Genomic DNA, 19,055 nt, shown 5'->3' on the forward strand with positions numbered 1-19,055 from the left:
AGTTTGTGAGCTGCCATGTGGATTCTGGGAACCAAATCCAAGACTTCTGCAAGAGAAGCAAGTGCTCTTCACCACATCTCTCTAGCCCCACCATTTCCATTTAGATGGTGAGGGAACTGAGACATGATGGGGTCAGTGAACTTGATGTAGGTCTCATAGCTAGTAAGTGGCAAACTCACTCTGCTTGAACGCAGACATCTGGCTCAAGAAATCTATATACTTAGCCTGCATGCTCCTTTACTTTACCATATCTTACATGTCTACTCTGAAACATCATGATAATTGCCATGCCCTCTGCAAGAAGGTCATTATCATAAATATCAGAGTACCTCTGATATTTGAACATTGAACATTGAGGGTTATGCCCATTAAATAATAGGAGACAGGGCTGGAGAGAGGTGGCTCAGTTGGTAAAGTGCTTGTCATGCAAGCTTGAGGCCTTGAATTTGGATCTACAGGACCTTTGTAAGTCAGGTGTATGTCATTCTTTTGTAATCCCAGCACTGCAAAGATGCAAAGAAGACCTCTGGGACTTGTTGGCTAAGTCTAGACAGAGTTTCAACTCCAACTAGACAGTCTAGAGTTTCAGGTTCAGTGAGACTGTCTCAAATAATAAGGTGAAGAAGCAATTGAAGACAGCCAACATTGACTTCTGACCTCCACATGAGTGCACAGCACAGCCTTGATCAAAATGCGTTTTCTTCTCAATAATAGAACTCGAGTGGTCACAGATTGACTCCAAATGATGCTATGATTTATTTAGTAAAACAAGTGTGCCATATTTGACTATAGTATTTCCATCCCTCTATCCTTCCATTAATATATCCACATTTTTTATCTGCTCATAACATATTTAGATGCTGCAGATTCCAGTTGTGTGCTGAGAGTATAAGGCAACAGATCTCCAAGAATCACTGGTTGTGATGTCCTTGGGGGAAGCTACTCTGAGCAAAGGTTCCCCCATTTTGCATATTTATAGTTCCCATTTGTTACCAGGGCTTTTAAATGAGTTGCTGGATTTGGCAGTAGTTGACCTCACATGGAGACTAATCCAGGTAATTCTGTCTAATAAAACAGCAGTTAAACATAAGTTGAGATACTGGTAGAGAAAAAAAAAAGGCAGAAGACCATTTTGGTGATATCAGGGCCCTTTTAATAGGGACTTCCAGTGGCGAGAATAGTTAGAATGGATGGTACAGGTCAGGTATATTTAGATTAGTACTGACCCAAGCACAATATATGGCCGAAGCTGAAATCCCCTTGTCATAGATGTACATCTAGCTGTGTAGCATGACATGTGAGGACTACATTGTTCAGAATTCATTTCATAAAGTTCTAGATAAGATGCCATAATTACCTAAGACTTGGATATGCATTCATTAGTTTCCTGGAAATTTTAAGCTAAACCTGACCCTAGTCAGCTCCTTCCTTTCAGCAGTCCTTTTTCCCTTCTTTCTCTGTTTATTTAGCAGTATGCTGCAAATATGTTTATATTTATATGATTATTTCATTTAAGTCCTGCTTGGATATTTAGTCTACTCATAGTGTTAAAAACTCCTGCATGGCAGGAACTGATATAGTCCTAAATAAAGTGAGTCTAGAGAATATGCAGAAATAATGAAGGGGTCAAGCCTTGCCTCAGATTTGCTCTTATTTGCCGGTTGATAACCTTCAGAATGACTAAAGGTGAATGAGTAAAAAACGATAAGAATTCCTAGATAGCTGAGTATCCCCAGGAACTGTAGGTAACCGCAGAGTGCTTGTAGAAGTCATAGAATTCAAAACCTGCTCATGTACTCTGAGAAGGACTGAAGCAAGGTGAGAGCCTAAAGAACAACGGGGACATGTCGTCCTTGAGTTATAACCTGGAATTTTCTTAGTAATGATAATATGGTTAGTTAAGGACACTAAAACGACTTTGCTAAGAAAGTCACCACTTCATTAAAAAATAATCTTTTAAAAAATCTTTATAGGGTCTATTTGCATCCCTAAAGCAAGAAAGTATGTCTTTATTAATGTGTGTGTGTAAGGAGATTGGCAATTTTATAAACTTTCATTGTAACCTCTTTCACTTAAAACAGATTGTTTAAAAATTAATGATAGACATTTTGTGATTTAAGTGTACTAGTTAAGTGTCTGAGTAGTTTTTCACGCAAGATCTTAGGAATATCAAGAGATAAGGGGGAAAATAACTAATTTCTTTTGAGATTATCAATGAAAAGTTTTTCTTATAGCCAAATATCCTTTCTATGTTTAATTTTAGGATTTTACTCATCATTCATTTTTTTTTCCTGTGTGTGTATCTGTCTGTCTCTGGTTATGCATGTGTATATGTGAACAACCTTGGGTATCATCCTCAGCAATGCTATCCACCATGTTTGATACAGGCTGTCTTATTCTGAAGCTCACCAGTTCGGCAAGACTGGCTGGCCAGTATACCTCAGGGATCTTTTTATGACTTTTCAGCACTGGGATGACAAGCAAATGTTCCCATGCTTGGCACTTTCTGGGAGTCAAGCTCAGATCTGCATGCTTGTGAGGCAAACATTACTGGCTGAACCTTCAAATTGGTCTTGAATTTACGTGACTTCTTGCCTTAGCCTCCTGAGAGTTAGGATACTAGATGGGGTGGAGCAGCATACAAAATCTGAATTCTAACATTATTATTTAGAAGGTTCTTTACTATGTTTCTAAAAGTGATTTTGAGAGAAGGGCTTGCATATTACAGGGTGTTGCCTCTTGTTTTTTTACCTTCTTTATTCTTTCCCACACATTGTTGTTCTGACATGGGAATTTACTAACCGTCTCTCAGGGTCTTAGGTACATAGTGTCTGTCCAGGTAGCTACATACAATAGGCCTTTTCTGACAGGCCCAAACAGGAGCCAAAAAGCTCAGCAGAAGAGTGGGAGAAGGGACCGGCTTAGCGTTTAAAAGTACTTCTTTTTGCAGAGGGCCTGAGTTTAATTCCCAGCACCTTCAAGGGGGCTCACGGTGATCCATAACTCACAACAACCCATAACTCTTAATTCCAGGGCATCTGATGCCATCTTCTGACCTCCTCTAGTCACTGAACACATACATCATGCACATAAGCAAAAGACTTGCACATATAATAAAGTGAATAAATCTTTAAAAAAAACAGTTAAAAAAAGAATGGAAGAAAATGGCAGGTGTTAGATGTAAAAAAATATGGCAGAAGAACAGAAATCTTTGTGCAGTGCTTCAGTAAAGTGACCAGTTTTATGGTCATGCTAGCCTCTGCCTTATTTAGAATGTTATGTGAACAGATAGCCATCTTTCCTGGCCCACTATAGTAGTCATTTCAGTTTACTGTCTTTCTTCCCTATCCTGTACCATCCTGTGTAGTATCATAGGAGCAAATAATTGCTGTGACCAAATAGAAATAATACTTGAATTTTAGTTAGGCTTGACATACATCACGAGCAAATATTTTGTATTTATAAGCATTCAGGATTTAGGATAAAAACCACTAAAACAAACATACTGGTCTTGTTTTCCATTTCCTATAAGTCTAAGTAATACAAACCTAATCTGATTTTCTTCATAAAAATAGCATTATATTAAGGATTATTTCTAGCTTAATTCTTGGCTTTCTAAATAGAAACAGACTTAGCTGCCATTTTTAATCAGCTGTTTAATCAGCTGGATATGATTAATCTGAACACTGCTCAGGATAAAATTGTTTAAAATTTATGTAAATCAAATAACAATAACCAACCATGTGAAAATATGTTTAAAGCACTAAAAATGACTATACTATGTTGCCATTGTCATAATCACTGTCTTGTTTTTCTGAAATGAACCAAAATGGGTGTCTTTTAATGTTTTTTACTGTGCATGTCAGTGCAGGTGCCCACAGAGGCTAGAGGTATTGAATTCCCCTGAAGTTAGACTTAGAGGTAGTTGTGAGCTCCCTGGTGGTAGTTCTGGGAACTGAACTCAGGCCCTGCAAGAGCTGTATGCTCTCTTAAAGTCTGAGCCGTCTCTGGCTCTTTAATCAAAACTTTGTTTGTTTTGTTTTTCGAGACAGGGGTTCTCTGTGTCACCCTGGCTGTACTGGACTCACTTTGTAGACCAGGCTGGCTTTGAACTCACCGAGATCCTCCTGCCTCTGCCTCCTGAGTGCTGAGATTAAAGGCATGGGTCACCATGGCCAGCATAAAGGGTTTAAAAAGAAAAAAAGACTTCAGGAGAAATTTGCTGAGTCTTGATACTTGGCTTTGTTCATTGTAAATTCTCTGTAGGGAAGATTTTATAGAACAAAGCTAGGCATTCCCAGGCAAAGGCAGGTGGATCTCTGAGTTCAAGGTATACATAGTGAGTTCCAGGATGGCCAGGACTATACAGAGAAATCCTGTCTCAACCCCTACAATCACCCCCCCCCGCCCCCCGCCCCCCCACAAAGTTTTATAGAACAGGTAATTAGTCTTGGCTTCATTTGTCCTTAGAGAAAGTAATGGTGAGCTGAGTATGGTGGCACATACCTGTAACCTCACCACTTCAAAAGTGCAATCAGGAGGATCAGGAGGAACTCAATGCCATTCTCTGCTTCCTAGCAAGTTCAAGGCCAACCTGGCTTACATAAGGCTCTTATAAAAGAATAAAAAAAAAAAGTGATGGCTGGTGAGATCTGAAGAATGATTATAGGTAGGTAAACACTGTGAGTGTAACATTTATATAATTTCTGATTGTTTTGTGGTTCTTCTTCCTGTATTTAGTTTATTGTGTGTGTAATAATATAAATGTATATGTAAAAAAGAATTTATTAAAGTAAATAAAAATTTAAAAGGGGGAAAATAAGTAGGTAAAGAAGTGAAAGGAATATTCTATGCTGAGAGAAGCAATGAAACAGAAGCTCTGGGGCAGGAAAAAGCTTAAGGCTCACTTGAAATGGAAAGAAGGCTAATGGGTTGTAACAGAGAAATAAAAAGGTGAGGTCGGTAAGTATAGGGTAAGATATGAAATTAGACAAGGAGAGAACTAGGCTGTGTGTGTAAGAACTTGCAGGATAGACCAGGTGTTTTCAGAGCAGCATGAAACCATTATTAAAGTAGGATTGGAGGACTGGTGGAATCAGGCTTTTATTATGTGACTATTGTCTTGTACTAGCTGTGTCACTTTTCACTGTTAACATTTACCTAATTTTTTTGTGTGACCATTTGATTAATGTTCAGTCTCTCCCAGAATGATAAGCTGTATGAAGTCAGACACTGTGTAAAATCCATTGCTTTGTGTCCAGTGTCCTGTATATAGTAGGAAATCAATACAGGTTAATGAATTTATTAGCAACATTAGTAAATTTATCTTGTTAGTTGGGGATATATATATATATCCCCAGTAATAGAATGGGTGCCTACTACACATGAGTTCTTGAATTCAATTCTCAGCTAATAGACAAAATGATTACTTTTTTAAAAATTGAGGTGGAATTTACACAATACAGAATTAACCATTTTTGTTACATTTGCTTGTATGTGTAAGCCACAGTACATGTGGAGGTCAGAGGACAATTTGTGGGAGTCTGTTCTCTCCTACCATGTGGGTTCTGGGAACTGAACTTAGATCGTCAGCTTGGCATCAATCCCTTTATATGATAAGCCATCTCACCAGCCCAGAATTAACTATTTTAAGGCAAACACTTTATTTAGTAGTACGAGGTTAGGGTATATGTCTTTTGGGTTTTTTTTCCTTCATGTTTCCTGACTTTTTCTCTCCGAAGCAAGTAAGAGAAATTAATCTTCCCCCACCTTTATGTCTTGGAGATAGCACTAAAGAAATTCTCTTAGATCCCAATTTCAGAGGTGATCCTGTTATATCATAGAGGAAAAATGCTGCACAGAGAATCAAAGCAGAGTCAAAAACTGAGACACAATAAAAGAGAAAGTTAGAACTTAGCAATTGAAAGAAACCCCTCACCCCAGAGTCTGTTGAAGACCCTTGCTGTCTGGGAATCAAGAAATCCAGCATATTGGGTCTTAGAGCTAAAAGGAAACGCTGAAAGGAATCATGGACTCGTGCTCCCGCCCCTAACCCAGAAGCAATTTCCAATTAATAACCCCTTGAAATAGTTTTCTCCAACAGAGTCTCAGTGGCGAAACCCAACTACTCTTAAAGGCAGGCTGCATTTTCAGCAGTAGATGGCCAACAGAAAATGAACTCAGTAACATCTTTGGAGGGTCTTTGTCTCATAATGTCAAATGGCTCCTTTTGTTTTTAACCTTACAGGTCCTTTATTATATATTAGAGCTTCTGGCTTTGTTTTTATGGGATTCCCCCTCCCTCCCCCCCTCTCTCTGTCCGTCCATCTATATGTTTTTCTTGTGCTTTTTCTTTGGCTCTTTTCCTTCTATTTGTTTTATCCTATTCTGATTGGCTTTTGTTTTTTCTTATTTATATTATGTTACATTTTATTATTATCCCTTAGATGCCTGTTTGTTGTCTAAGGAGACGGGGTGGATCCAGATGAGAGAGAAGGTAGAGAAGAACAGAGGTAGATGGCAAGGGAGGAGAAACTAATTAAAATATATTGTATGGAAAAAAATCTGTTTTCTAGGCACTTGTCTACAGGTATAGCAGATCATCGTTAGAAATAATTTCATTGACTATTAAATTTTCTTTTTTTATATTCTTTTATGTGCCTGTAGTTCCTGGTTTCTGATTCCTATCCCCCAGGCAGTGTCCGACATGTGCTCCCTCTTGTGGCACAGGTCTCAAGTTGGACTAGTCTTTGGTTGGCCACTCCTGCAAGTTCTGTGCCACCATTACTCCAGCACATCTTGCAGGCCGGACACATTGTAGGTCTAAGGTTTTGTGGCAGTTGGTCTACCAATCCCTCTACTGGAAGCCTTGCTTGGTTACAGAAGCTGCCCGGCTCAGGCTCTATTCTCCCCATTACTAGGATCACTTTCATAGGTTCTTAGGAGTTTTTATTGCACTATGTTTCTACCTTGCCTCTAAAATGCCCCCCCATTGCAGTTGCTTAATCCAGCAACTAATGGGGGCACATTAGAGACCCACAACTAAACATAAGGCAGAGATCAGGGAATCCTGAGGAAGAGAGGGAGGAGGAAGGATTGTAGGACCCAGGGCGTAGAGGACACCATATATACACAGCCCATAGAAACAGCTCATAGATTCTCACAGAGACTGGAGTGACCATCATGGAGCCTGTATGGGTCTGATATGTAAGGTCCTTTGTGTGTGTGTGTATATATATATATATATATATATATATATTTTTTTTTTTTATTATGATTGCGTAGCTTGGTATTCTTATGGGACTCCTGACAGTGGGAGCAGGGGCTGCCTCTTTTGCATGCTTTTGGGACCCTTTTGCTCCTATTGGGTTACCTTTTCCAGCCTTAATATGAGGTCTAGTCTCATTGCAATGTGATGTTCCATGTTTGGTTGCTATCCCTGAGAGGTCTGCTCTTTTCTGAAGGGAAAATATCTGGGGGGCAGGCAGGGGATGAAGAGGAGTGAGGGGAGGGGAAATTGTGGTAGGGATATAATATATGAGGGAAGAATAAAAAAATTTTAGAGGATATAGTCAAAATGTATGACTTCTCCCTCCTCTCAAAATACCACTGTGTTTTTGGTGTCCTCTACCCATCTTGGTCCTACAATCCTTCCTCCTCCCTCTCTTCTGCAGGATTCTCTGAGCTCTGCCTAATGTTTGGCTGTGGGTCTCTGCATCTACTCCCATCAGTTGTTAGAGGACACCTCTCTGATGATGATTGATTGGACTAGGCTCCAGTCTATGAGTATAGCAGAATATCATTAGGAATCATTTCATCCTCTAGTTTAAAAAAAATCTTTTAGGCCTGGCATGTGGGTGCATGCCTTTAATCCCAGGGGCAGGCAGATCTCTGTGATTTGGTGGCCAGCTTGGTCTACAAAGGAAGTCCAGGACAGCTAGGGCTTGTTGTTGGTCCAGGTGTGGTGGGACGTACTTGTAATCCCAAACAGTGTATGTAGGTAAGGTTACATTGTAGAAGGAAGTACCCATGTTTCAAAGTGACATCTAATTTAGTGCCAGAAAAGGTGACAAATCAGAGAAGATTTGACAGAATAGGATATGCCCAACACTCGCAAGAAGAGAGAGGAAAAGGAAGCTACTTAAGAGGCAGTTTTACAGAGAGAGCCACTGAACTATTTCCTCACTCAGGAGCATTACATCTAACTTGTTTAAAAATAGTGATAATAGAGCAGGTTGTTTTATTTTGTTAATTACATTTATAAACTACTTTTTTTCTAGCTGATTTGCTTTTTGAATATTTAGCAGCTGAACACAAAATATCTCAATATGGTTTATTAGAAACGTTCATATATATGTGTATATACACACATATATATATATGTACATATATACACACACATATATATCATATATATCATTAGACCTTTCTAGGAAATTTTGTACCACTTTTGCGATAATGACACTGCCCCTGAAATAGAAAATAAAACACTGCTCATGCCATCATATACCTCTTCATTCTTTGTTTTTCCATGCTTTCACCAGAACTTTTCTTATACTGTAATACTTTTTCTTTTGTAATCTAGAAAGTGTTTGAGAATTTATCTCTTCTGGGTAATAATATTGGTTGAAGGAAGATGCTTCCCATACCTGGTGGTTGTTTTTGCTGGCTATTGCTATTTGCTACTGACATATAAGATTTTCATACCTATGAGATCTCTAATTAATGAGGGGAATTTTCAAATGCTAAATAAGCTTTCCACAGAAAGCATTTTCTTACGTCTTACATGTGTTTTGTATAAAGTTTGAAAGTGTAGAAATTTAGAATTACAGTAATTTACTTGAGGAGAAACCCAGTGATTCATAATAAATGCCTAGATTGAATCTCTTAAGCTATTCAAAGATCTAAAACTAAAATTTCAGTTAAGCAGGGCAGAAGGCTGAAGCAGGTGTATCTCGGTGTGAGTTTTAGGCCACCCTGGTTCAGGGTCAGCCAGTGCTACATAGTGAGACCAAGTTTCAAAACATTAAATATATATATTTAAGTGTAGTGAATTGTCATAAGAAGTGTTAACTGCCATCTTGATTTGCTTATTGTAGATAGGAATTAGAAGAAGAGGAAAAAAAAGAAAGAAACTTTCCAAGATGAGGAAATAATACAGTGCTGTGCCAGGCTCTTGCTATTTGGGGGGCAGAAAGGTGCTTGAATTGACATTGATGAGACAAATTTGAATCTTTAGAAAATAATAGCAGACAGATGTGAAGTGGCACAGTTACAGAGGCCAGGCCGCCAGAGTGCTGCTTCTAAACCAACTCTTTTAGGTTCTCTAGTGTTTCCTTTGCCACCTCCCACTGAGGTACATAAACTCCTCAAACTGAAGTTGGCTTTCATCCTAAATTCCAGAAAACTTTGCAAGGATCACAGGGATTGGTACAATTTCTTGATGATTTGCAGTCTTCTCTCGGCATTGTAGCTGTTTTTGTGTTAGAAAATTTCATGTCAGTATGCAGATGGCCCCATCTTTTTCTGATGCTTCTGAGGTTTGTAATCTGTATGTTATTTTATTTTATTGTTATCCAGGTTTGCTTTGTCCAGGAGCCTTCTTACTTTCTCTTTGTAAGTGTGTTTGTCCATTTCCTGAGGGTACTCCTCAGTGCTTAGCTGAATTGCCAGCCTCTCTTTCTCTGATTTTTAGAACTTAACTACCTTTCTGTTTAGTGTATAAAGGGTTTTTAAATGTTTGGAATGAAGGGCAGTATACAGATATGAGTAGCCACTTTGTAAAGATATATTAATCTCTAGTTATGTATGAGTTTTGTAAGGCTATATGCAGGTTATGAAATATACTACTAATAAAGTTAAGTTGCTGTGTACCCTTAGAAACTTTGGGAGACTCAGATTACATTCTTTAAATAAAGCAACTTCTAAATTATTTTTAATTGCCTGATAAAATTGTGAGTCACAAATTGCTTACTGTATTAAGCTCTGAGTTACGTAGGGTGAGGACCTGGTGTGTATGGTGTAGGAACACTTAAGATTTGGTGTTTCTGGTGAAATTAAACTGTTCAGTAAATCACATTGTTATAGTGAAAGTACAACTGAAAGCTTCCAACAAGGTTTTCTTATCTAGGTTCTCAGGTCAGCTTTTTCTTAAGTATTGTGCTTGCATATTTTGATCTGTTTGTGTAGAGATAAATATTATTACCTATAGCAGTTTTTATTTGGGTACATATGCTGCCAGTAGGTAATACCTAAGTTTGTGTCTATAGAAGAATTTCACGCACTTGATTGTGTTTTGATCAGATGTTTACAAATTTCAGTAAATGTGACCATAATTAAGCTCTAAAGGCAAAGCCAAACAAAATTTCCTCTTTGCTTTACTTCCTCTGTTAAAGGCGGAAGAAACAACTTGATCACTTAAATAGTTCCAGTAAAAGCAAAATATGAAACGTACATTCTTAAGATTCATTTCTGTGCTATGATGGTAAATTAATATCAGGATTATCCACCTTGGTTTGTTACAACAGAATGAGTTTGGAAACCTCAGATAATTAACCACTGAACACATTGTAGTAATTTCTCCGGGTACTGTACTGTTCTCTTCCCTGTACTGCTCCCCACAAATCCTGGGATAGTAATCTGACTTTGGAAGGGGGCACTTTAAAATAGGCATCGGAAGTTTTAATCAAATGTTGTTTTTTTTTTTCAGCTTTGTGGTAATTTTTCCATTTTCAGCCTGATTGTGCAGTTAAAAAATACTAATATTTCAAAAGAAGACAATAGCTTTGTGTTGGGGTGTGAATAATTTAAAATTATTTCTAGGTCTTCAGTTTTTTAATTTATAAATATTTATTATATTTGAGTATGGGTGTTTTGGCTGCCTATATGTCTGTACATCCAGTGCCAGGGGAAGTCAAAAGAGGATGTCAGATTTCCTGAAAGGAGTTATAAACAGTTGTGAGCTGCCCTGTGGGTATTGAAGCCAAACCTAAGTCCTCTGGAAGAGCAGCCAGTGTTTTCTTAACTACTAAGCCATCTCTCCAGCTCCTTTTAAGTTTTAGTATTTTTATTAGCATTTTTTACTATAGGAACTCAAAGAGAAGAGTCTGATCAATCAAAACAATAAAGTAATTATCAGGGATAACATCTGCTAAGATTGCTGATTATACAGATAGCTTTGTGTTATATCATAAACTTCATCATTAATGATTTAAATGGAAGACTAGACACATACAGAATGAAGTATCTTTCATTTTTGAGCAGATTAAAATTGTATGAAGAGGCATTACTTGATGATGATTTTTTGGGGGTTTTCCATGTAAAAGCAAATTGCTCAAAGTATAACCTGAGGGAAAATATAGGCAGGATTATGACTACTATGATGAAATTTTATAGGATAATAATAGTTGACAATAAATATAATTTCAATATAGTCTGTTAGTACTAATTTTCAGACCTGTTTGTGTATTTTGTTTTTCACTTGTAATGCATCCAAATTAAACAATAGGCTCATGTATCACTGTGAATGTAAAGGTGATACATGGTCAAGATTAATAATCACAAATATATATGGCTAGGTGATGCATTTAAGTTTGCTAACTGTGAACAGGATGGAGAGGCAGGCTTTGCCTCCACTCCACTGTTAGTGTTTACAGTGACAGTTTGTATTGAAGTTCTTAGTTATTGTCTAATCAAAGGTCTGGATGTAATGAAGAAATCAATTATACTCCCAACAGATTTCCTTTTTTAAAATGAGTATCAAATCCATGGGCCAAAGATGGTCATCATTAAGAATAGCATTTTGCTCTGGATTTCATTGAGTGATTATTTTTGGTATAAAATGTGTGTGAGGGGTGTGTGTGTGTGTGTGTGTGTGTGTGTGTGTGTGTGTGTGTGTGTGTGTGTGTGTGTAGGTGTGTGTGGGTGTGTAGGTGTGTGTGGGTGTGTAGGTGTGTGTTGGTGTGGGTGTGTGTGTGTTTAAAAAAATATTTAGACACAGGAAAGTGATTTTGTTATTTGTTGAAATGGGGTTTCTGTGTTGCCTACCTGGCCTAGACTTCCTAGTCCTTTTCCCTCCCAAGTGCTGGCTCAGGCAGCGGTGATTTAAGCTTAATTCTCTGTTCTACATATGTTTTAAGTTTAATTTTAATGTTTTAACAATTATAAGAATACATTTTCAATGGTATGTGATGTGTCAGTAAAATAGAGTTGGTGCTAACCTATTTCAGGTTAAAAAAATAATGTTCCTAGGGCTACTTGGATGGAACTCAGTGCTACACAGATGGACTCTTGATGAACTTAAAGGCATTGTCAGTGACAGGAATTACATACTCCTACACCAAAACGACACTGTCTATCATCTGAATAGAACTGGTTTTTTTAACATTCTCCTTGGATTTCTCTGCTTTGGCAAAAGCACCTATATTATTCAAAATCAGAGGAAGTAACACTACTGTTTTAACACTCTACATTGGCAGCAGGTGTGAAGTTACAGTGAATGTACACAAATTCAGAGGTGTTATTTTATGTGGACTAAACTGCATTGCACAGTTGCAGGAAATGCCACCAGTGATTCTAGTTTCATCAGAATTAGGGTAAAACAAGAATGGAAAAGACGCCTGCTTCATATCACCCCATTTCCAATCCTCGGGCAGCTTCAAATCTAAACCTTCCCTACGTTAAAGACCTACTTTGAAAAAATTGGGAAATGGATGTTATACAGCTTCTCTCATGCTCTATATTGCCATCTAACAGCCACTTTTAGGATTGTATGTAAACACACACCTACTTGCACATAATTTCAGTCGATTTTTTCAAATTTATGAAGATAGAAATCACTTAAGCCTCATTTGAAAGAGATCAGAGAGGTAAAATTGTAAATGTTATTTAGCTGTAGAGGATTCATAAAAACATGTGTCGGAAATTATTTTTCCCTAGGACCAAAAAGACAATTTAAAATTGGGAAAGTGCTAGTTCATTTTTATTTTCATCTTAAGCTAATTAGTAGCCACTGTAATTGAGAGGAGAAGCTATATTGGCAGTACAAGAAACATCCTGCTCCACTGGCGCTTTCCTGTTTCTTATCTCTCTTTCTACTTTAAATACTTTTGATTTATTATTATTTTCCTTGTATGGGTGTACTGTCTGCATGTATATCTGCACACCATGTGCACAATCTGGAGCAACAGGGCAGGGAATGAAGAAACAACAGCTACACATACAGAAACACTGGGAGTAGGAGGTGAAGGCACACCAGCAGCCACTGGGAAACCCATCACATTTTTTAATACATCTGAATTGAGCAGGTGGGTTTATTGTATATAGCTGACTGAGGAAGCAGGTATACTATAGGGAAGCAGTCTTGAATTGCAAGCAACCAGGAGGAAGAAGCTACAGTAGAATTTTCTGCCCAAACTATCAACATCCACACATGAAGCAAGGGAAGGCGTTACAGTTTCCCTGAACCTGATCTAGGGAAGGCTATGGCCAGTCCTGTTGGTCTGAGGCATTGAGGCACTTAACATTCATGCTCACTTAAACAACACACGTTCACCCAGGGCTTCTTCTATTTCCCACAATTAATATTTACTTAACTTTTTAAAAATGGGCTTATATTTGTGGTGGTGGAGATCAAAGCCAGGGCTTTGTATGTGATAGGCTAGCACTCAACAAGCTAAACAGGGAGATAAACGCTAAACCTCAATTTCTCTGTTAGTGTTTTCCAGTTGTGTTTGGATGATTCTGTACAAATTTTTAGTGCAGTGAGTTATTATTTCATAAGCTTGTTAAAAATAGCAAAACAGATGATTTATACTTGATGTGGTTGTTACTTTTAAAGTATATTTACAAATAATATCTTCACAAGGTACACACAAATGCAGACATTAATATATAAAAAAAGACATTGGGGAAACTGAAAAATTTAAGGAGTCTTGCTTTTAACATTATTTTAAAGACTTACATTTTGGACATCTGAATAACTCACCAAAAGTCTTTGTGGCTAGTATGTCAAAATACTGCAATTGAGGAATTGTTATTGAAAAATAAGAATGAGGATCTCTAAATACTGGTTAGAAACTGTTTATAACAAAGATTCTCTTGAATATATGTGAAAAGGTTTTCTATTTTAAGCAGAGAAGACCGGGGAGATGGTTCATTGGTTAAGAGCACTGCTCATCTTCTGGAAGGCCCATGTCTGCTTTCTAGCACTGGCATGGCAGCTCCCTCATCCATAGTTCTAGTTACAGTGGCCCCTGTCCTGTTCTGGCCTCCTTGGGCACAGACAACGCATGCACACAGAACACCCATAGCACAGAAAATAAACGATTTAATTTTTAATAGAACAATGAAGTCCCAGCAAGTTTTACATAGAGCATTACTTTGGGTCTTCTAGATTCAGTGACTCTACTTTTAAAAAATTTAAAAGAAACATTAGAAATATATTGGCTGAAGTGTGACTTTAAAACATTAGACTCTAGGAGATCACAAGGAAACTTTCCTATAAAGGCAAAGACTCATACAGTGTCTTTGTAGAAAAAGGTGATCATCCTATTAAGATTTCTGCTTATGGTTATAAGTAATTATTTCATGTTTAGAAATACTTTGCATTGTGCTTTCTGTTCTATGTTAATTGACGAAATGGTCCTCAGAAGTTGTATAATAAATAAAATATTCCCAGACTAACTTTTTCTAAGTTAGTATGTTGTTGTAAAGCTAATAGTTGAACTACATTTGGACTAATAATATGGCTGGGAATAAAAAAATGTAGTGTTGTTTCTATAAGATGTTCTCCAAAATTTTATTAAAACGAATTGACAGTAGATTGGTTAATTTTACCATGTATTTCAGGAGATCCAAAGAATTGCAATTACTAGCTTAACTAATCAAATGGGATCCAGAAATCTAAAAACCCTTTTTATGTGTGTGGTTGGTTTTGTTTTAAGGTGTTTTGAGATCAGGCTGGCCTTAAACTCCTACAAACTTATGTACAAGTGTGAGCTACCATTCAGCCTATTACAAACCTACTTTATAGAGGATGAGAAGATGAAGAATGTGACAATTTGAGGAGTAACAAATACGTTTAGATAGATGGATAGGTCTAGAGCTTACATAGTGATCAGTAAATTGTTTTGGTAATTGAATGGGCCCGAGTAAGTGATAGACAAAAATGTATCAGAATCTGTCTAGGGATAGTTCTTTATTCAGTTTTCCTTCCAGAAGATATGAGATTAGTTAAAGAAAAAGAGTAAATGCAATTACTTTCTTCTTTGCTGTTTCCAGCACAGGATCAAGAGTAATACTATTACATCTTTCCAAGAAGCTTCATTATTAAATTATCAGCATATTAGGGTGCCATATTTTGAGGTGAAGCTCTCTTGATTCCTTTAGATACTTTCTTTAATTATTTTAGAATTATACTTTTGGCTTTAGGCCAGTTCATTCAAACAACAGTTTTGCTAAGTCAACAACTAAGAGATTTGTGGATTTCAATTTCTTGACAAGACTTTCACCTTTCCTTGCTACTCTGATTCGCCAGAATTCTAAGCTTTGTAAAAACATGGAGAAATATGGCGAAAAGCTGACCTTTTCCTTCTTTCTCTTGGTTTAGTGCGCTGGAGAGGAGAAACGAGTTGGTACACGCACAGTATTTGTTGGCAACCATCCCATTTCAGGAACAGAAGCTTACATCGCACAAAGATTTTGTGATAATAGAATAGTCTCATCTAAGGTAAGTTGTGTTGTGTGTGGTTTTTTTTTTTAACTCACCAGATGTTTAGATAAAGCTGGGTGTTTTTATTTATGCTTCTAATGAAGCTGATGCACTTATATATGTATAGACACATGGTCATATACTTATACAAATCATAATACTAACTATGGTAATTATTACTCTGAAAGGTAGTTTACTTTCTGGTTACAACTTTCACTTGCTTTCCATTATGATTCACAGTACTGATGATTCTGTATATTGCTTCAGGCCTTAAGATGTGCTAAAAGTAATAGTTATTGTGCTGTGGAGGGGTGTTTCTCAGTAGTAGAACATTTGCCAACATTTTGCAGGTTTGTGGGGACTTAGTAATTATTTACTTGTGTAAAGCTTTCTGAATTTCCCTGAATAGGCTGTACATGATTTACATTCTTTTGGAGGGTGCTTAGTGACTTTCATTTCATTTCTCCCCTATCTTGTTTCTGACTTGGGTTTCTGGGTCCTAAAGAGTACATTTTGACTGTATACTGCCAGACCAATGAACTGTAAAATTTAATCACAATAGCCATGTCACTTTTTGAATTAAAGGTATTACTTCAGTGTGGTATAAGCTAAGAGCAGTGGCCTGCAAGTTTGAACACCTGCATTTAAATATTGATAAGCTATTCGCTAGCTATATCACCTTTGTCAAATTAATGAATACAATTTATGAACTTGCTAACACTTCATATATGAAAACAGTTTTCACAGCTCCTAGTATCCAGTAGTCATCATTATGCTAGTGTTAATTTACTCATCTTTATTGCTGGCCAACCAGACAAGGTGCTGGGTAGTAGATGGCTGGTTTACTACCATTTCTCATAGCATGAACGATATTTTGATAATGTTCTTGACTTCCAAATGCAGCCTGGCAAGGAAAGCTAAAACATTAGTGACATTTAATTCAGTGTACTTTTGCAGCCACTTAGGACCTGAAATTCTTCCTACAATAGTATACCACAGTTTGGGTATTCAAATATTCCTTTGGTTTCTCCTTTAGGTTATAGTATAATGGAGATTTTGTTCAGGTCAAAGATTACTATGTAAAGTAGAGGCAGGAGCACACGGATCTCTGTGAGTTCCAAGACAGCCAGGATTGTGTTGTGGGAGACTTTGTGTCTACAAAAAAGAAATCAGGAAGAAAATAATTTTATGTAAAATATAAATGTGAAAACTGAGTAGCCCGCTGAACAAAAGGGTAATGTAGGCCTATAGAACATTGTGGCATATCAGATAAAATATTGTCTTTTACTCTTAGACTCTGTCACAGATATTTTATTCCCAGTCAGGGGCTTATGTACTTGTATCTGGGGTAGTAAATAGAAGAGATTTTTACTTTGTGCTACCCAACTAAGTAATCAGTTATAGACCTTTGGCTCAGAATCATAGAAACGTGGAAGTAAAAGGTCCTGTGAGGTTCATCTTGTTGACTTAGGGATAGAGAAACTAAACCCAGAGAAAGCCCCCAGCATGATAAGCAAGCACTTGTGTTAAAGCCAGGAGTAGAAATACTGTATAAAGCCCAATAACTTTGAAGAGCCCTTTTCACATTATGCTATTTGCACACCTTCCACATTTTTTCTCTTTTACATCAAAATGAGAGAATTACGATTTTCCATATATTGTCTCATATAAATAATAGGCTGACAGTGACTTTTCATTAAATTAGTGATATTCATTTTGTTGCTTATATATTTAATGAAATGCTTTTTCATATTTTATGTAACTCCCATTTTTGCCAGCATCTAAAACAGTACAATAGCACATTTTTCTGTTTTAAAGAGTGCTTGACACAACTAAAATTCTATTTTTAAACAAAACCTGCACATTTTTGTATAGATAAAGAATGAGCTACCTCCATCCCCCCTCCTCTGAATACCATGTTTATAGTTTTTCTAATTAGTTGATTGCTTTTTAATAAACACTGTTGAGCCAAACAAAGAGGAATTGACAATACAGCAATTTTAGAAAAAGAAGGAAATGTTTTTATGGTTTGTTCTCATTGAGACAGAATCTTAATATGTAGCCCAGGCTGACCTTGTACCTGCTTGTGTAGCTCAGGCTGGCCTCAAACTCGTGTGTGTGTGTGTGTGTGTGTGTGTGTGTGTGTGTGTGTGTGTGTGTGTGTTGCCACTACCTCTCAAGCTAATATTATATACATGAGTCACTATACCAGGTTTAGAAGGGAATGTTAATACCAGAACCGTAGTATAATAAATGATAATGATGGTGCATGTTTGTGTTTTCTCTACTTTGTCATAAAAATAAGTCTTGCTTTTTTTGGTGCTTTTTCTTTACAAATAACCAACTGTAAAGTCAGTGTATTAGGAAATGTATATTATAAGTGCAGGGAGCACTAAAGACAAACATGTTGACCTTTACATTTTACTTACTTAAAAATTAGTGTCCCTTTTGCTTCTAGGAGCACAAATACTTCCTTGGGGAAAAATGAGGTCTTAGAATTTTGTAGCAGGCACAAAATTGGAAATTCTTTTCCTTAACAAAAGGAGCATTAATTGCACAGTGCTATTATTTTTAAGTTCTTTAGTTTGTTTTACAAATTGTGAGCTCCAGTGTCTCTTCAGTGAAATACGAATCAGTGGGCTATACGTACTTCATTTATGTTAAACTGGTATCTTGGATTAGAATTTGGGTCTAAAATTGCACTACAATTTTCCATTAGTTAAAATAACTTGAATTGAGGCCTGTAAGATGGTTCTGTGGGTAAAGGCACCTATTACCAAACCTGACGATTTGGGTTCCTATATGGAATAAAGAAGAGTACTGATTCCCTGACCTCCACATGCGCACTGTGGCACACCTGTGCTCTTGCATACACACACAATCAACAAACAAACAAACAAACAAACAAAATGATTAAAACCAGTCATTAGTGGTGGAATTTATTAAAACTTACAGGACTTCTTTCAGTTTTGTCTAATTCATTAACAATAACCTTTAAATTTTACTAAGTTCTGATTCAGTTTTACTCAGTGACTGTTGCTTTTCAGAGACTAGAATTTACAGTGGCTAGAACAATGTGAAAAATGAGAGTTCTGTAATGAAAATAAAAGTAACTATGAAGCTCAAAATTCCATTTAATGTCTACATAAAAGAGAGTTGATAGTAAGTTGAATATATTACTTTTAAAAAGTGAACAGTTACCAATATAGAACTGACAGATAATTGATTTTACTTTATTATTCTATTGCATCCTGATGATTCTAGTAGTTAGAGAAGGTTGGTTCCTTTGTGCAGTTTAGTCTGCTGGTAACTTTATCAGTTACTTTTTAAATAGTTACTATTTCAT

General features: G+C 36.9%; 1 protein-coding gene across 12 annotated transcripts in view; it reads left to right on the top strand.

Moving 5' to 3' along the window:
- ATP11C (ATPase phospholipid transporting 11C (ATP11C blood group)) overlaps positions 1-19,055 on the top strand; it is a 159,656-nt gene that overhangs the window by 58,140 nt on the left and 82,461 nt on the right. For 7 of the 12 annotated variants that reach the window (XM_084790699.1, XM_084790703.1, XM_084790700.1 and 4 more), the window contains one exon: positions 15,608-15,727. In XM_084790699.1, the coding sequence (XP_084646825.1) occupies positions 15,608-15,727 (120 nt within the window). Of the gene's footprint in view, positions 1-9,488; positions 9,540-15,607; positions 15,728-19,055 lie in introns of those variants that run through there. The other 5 variants (XM_084790697.1, XM_084790706.1, XM_084790695.1 and 2 more) reach the window with 1 other exon arrangement.

The sequence above is a fragment of the Acomys minous genome (genome assembly GCF_964271855.1).
Source record: "Acomys minous genome assembly, chromosome: 7".
Taxonomy (NCBI): Eukaryota; Metazoa; Chordata; class Mammalia; order Rodentia; family Muridae; genus Acomys; species Acomys minous.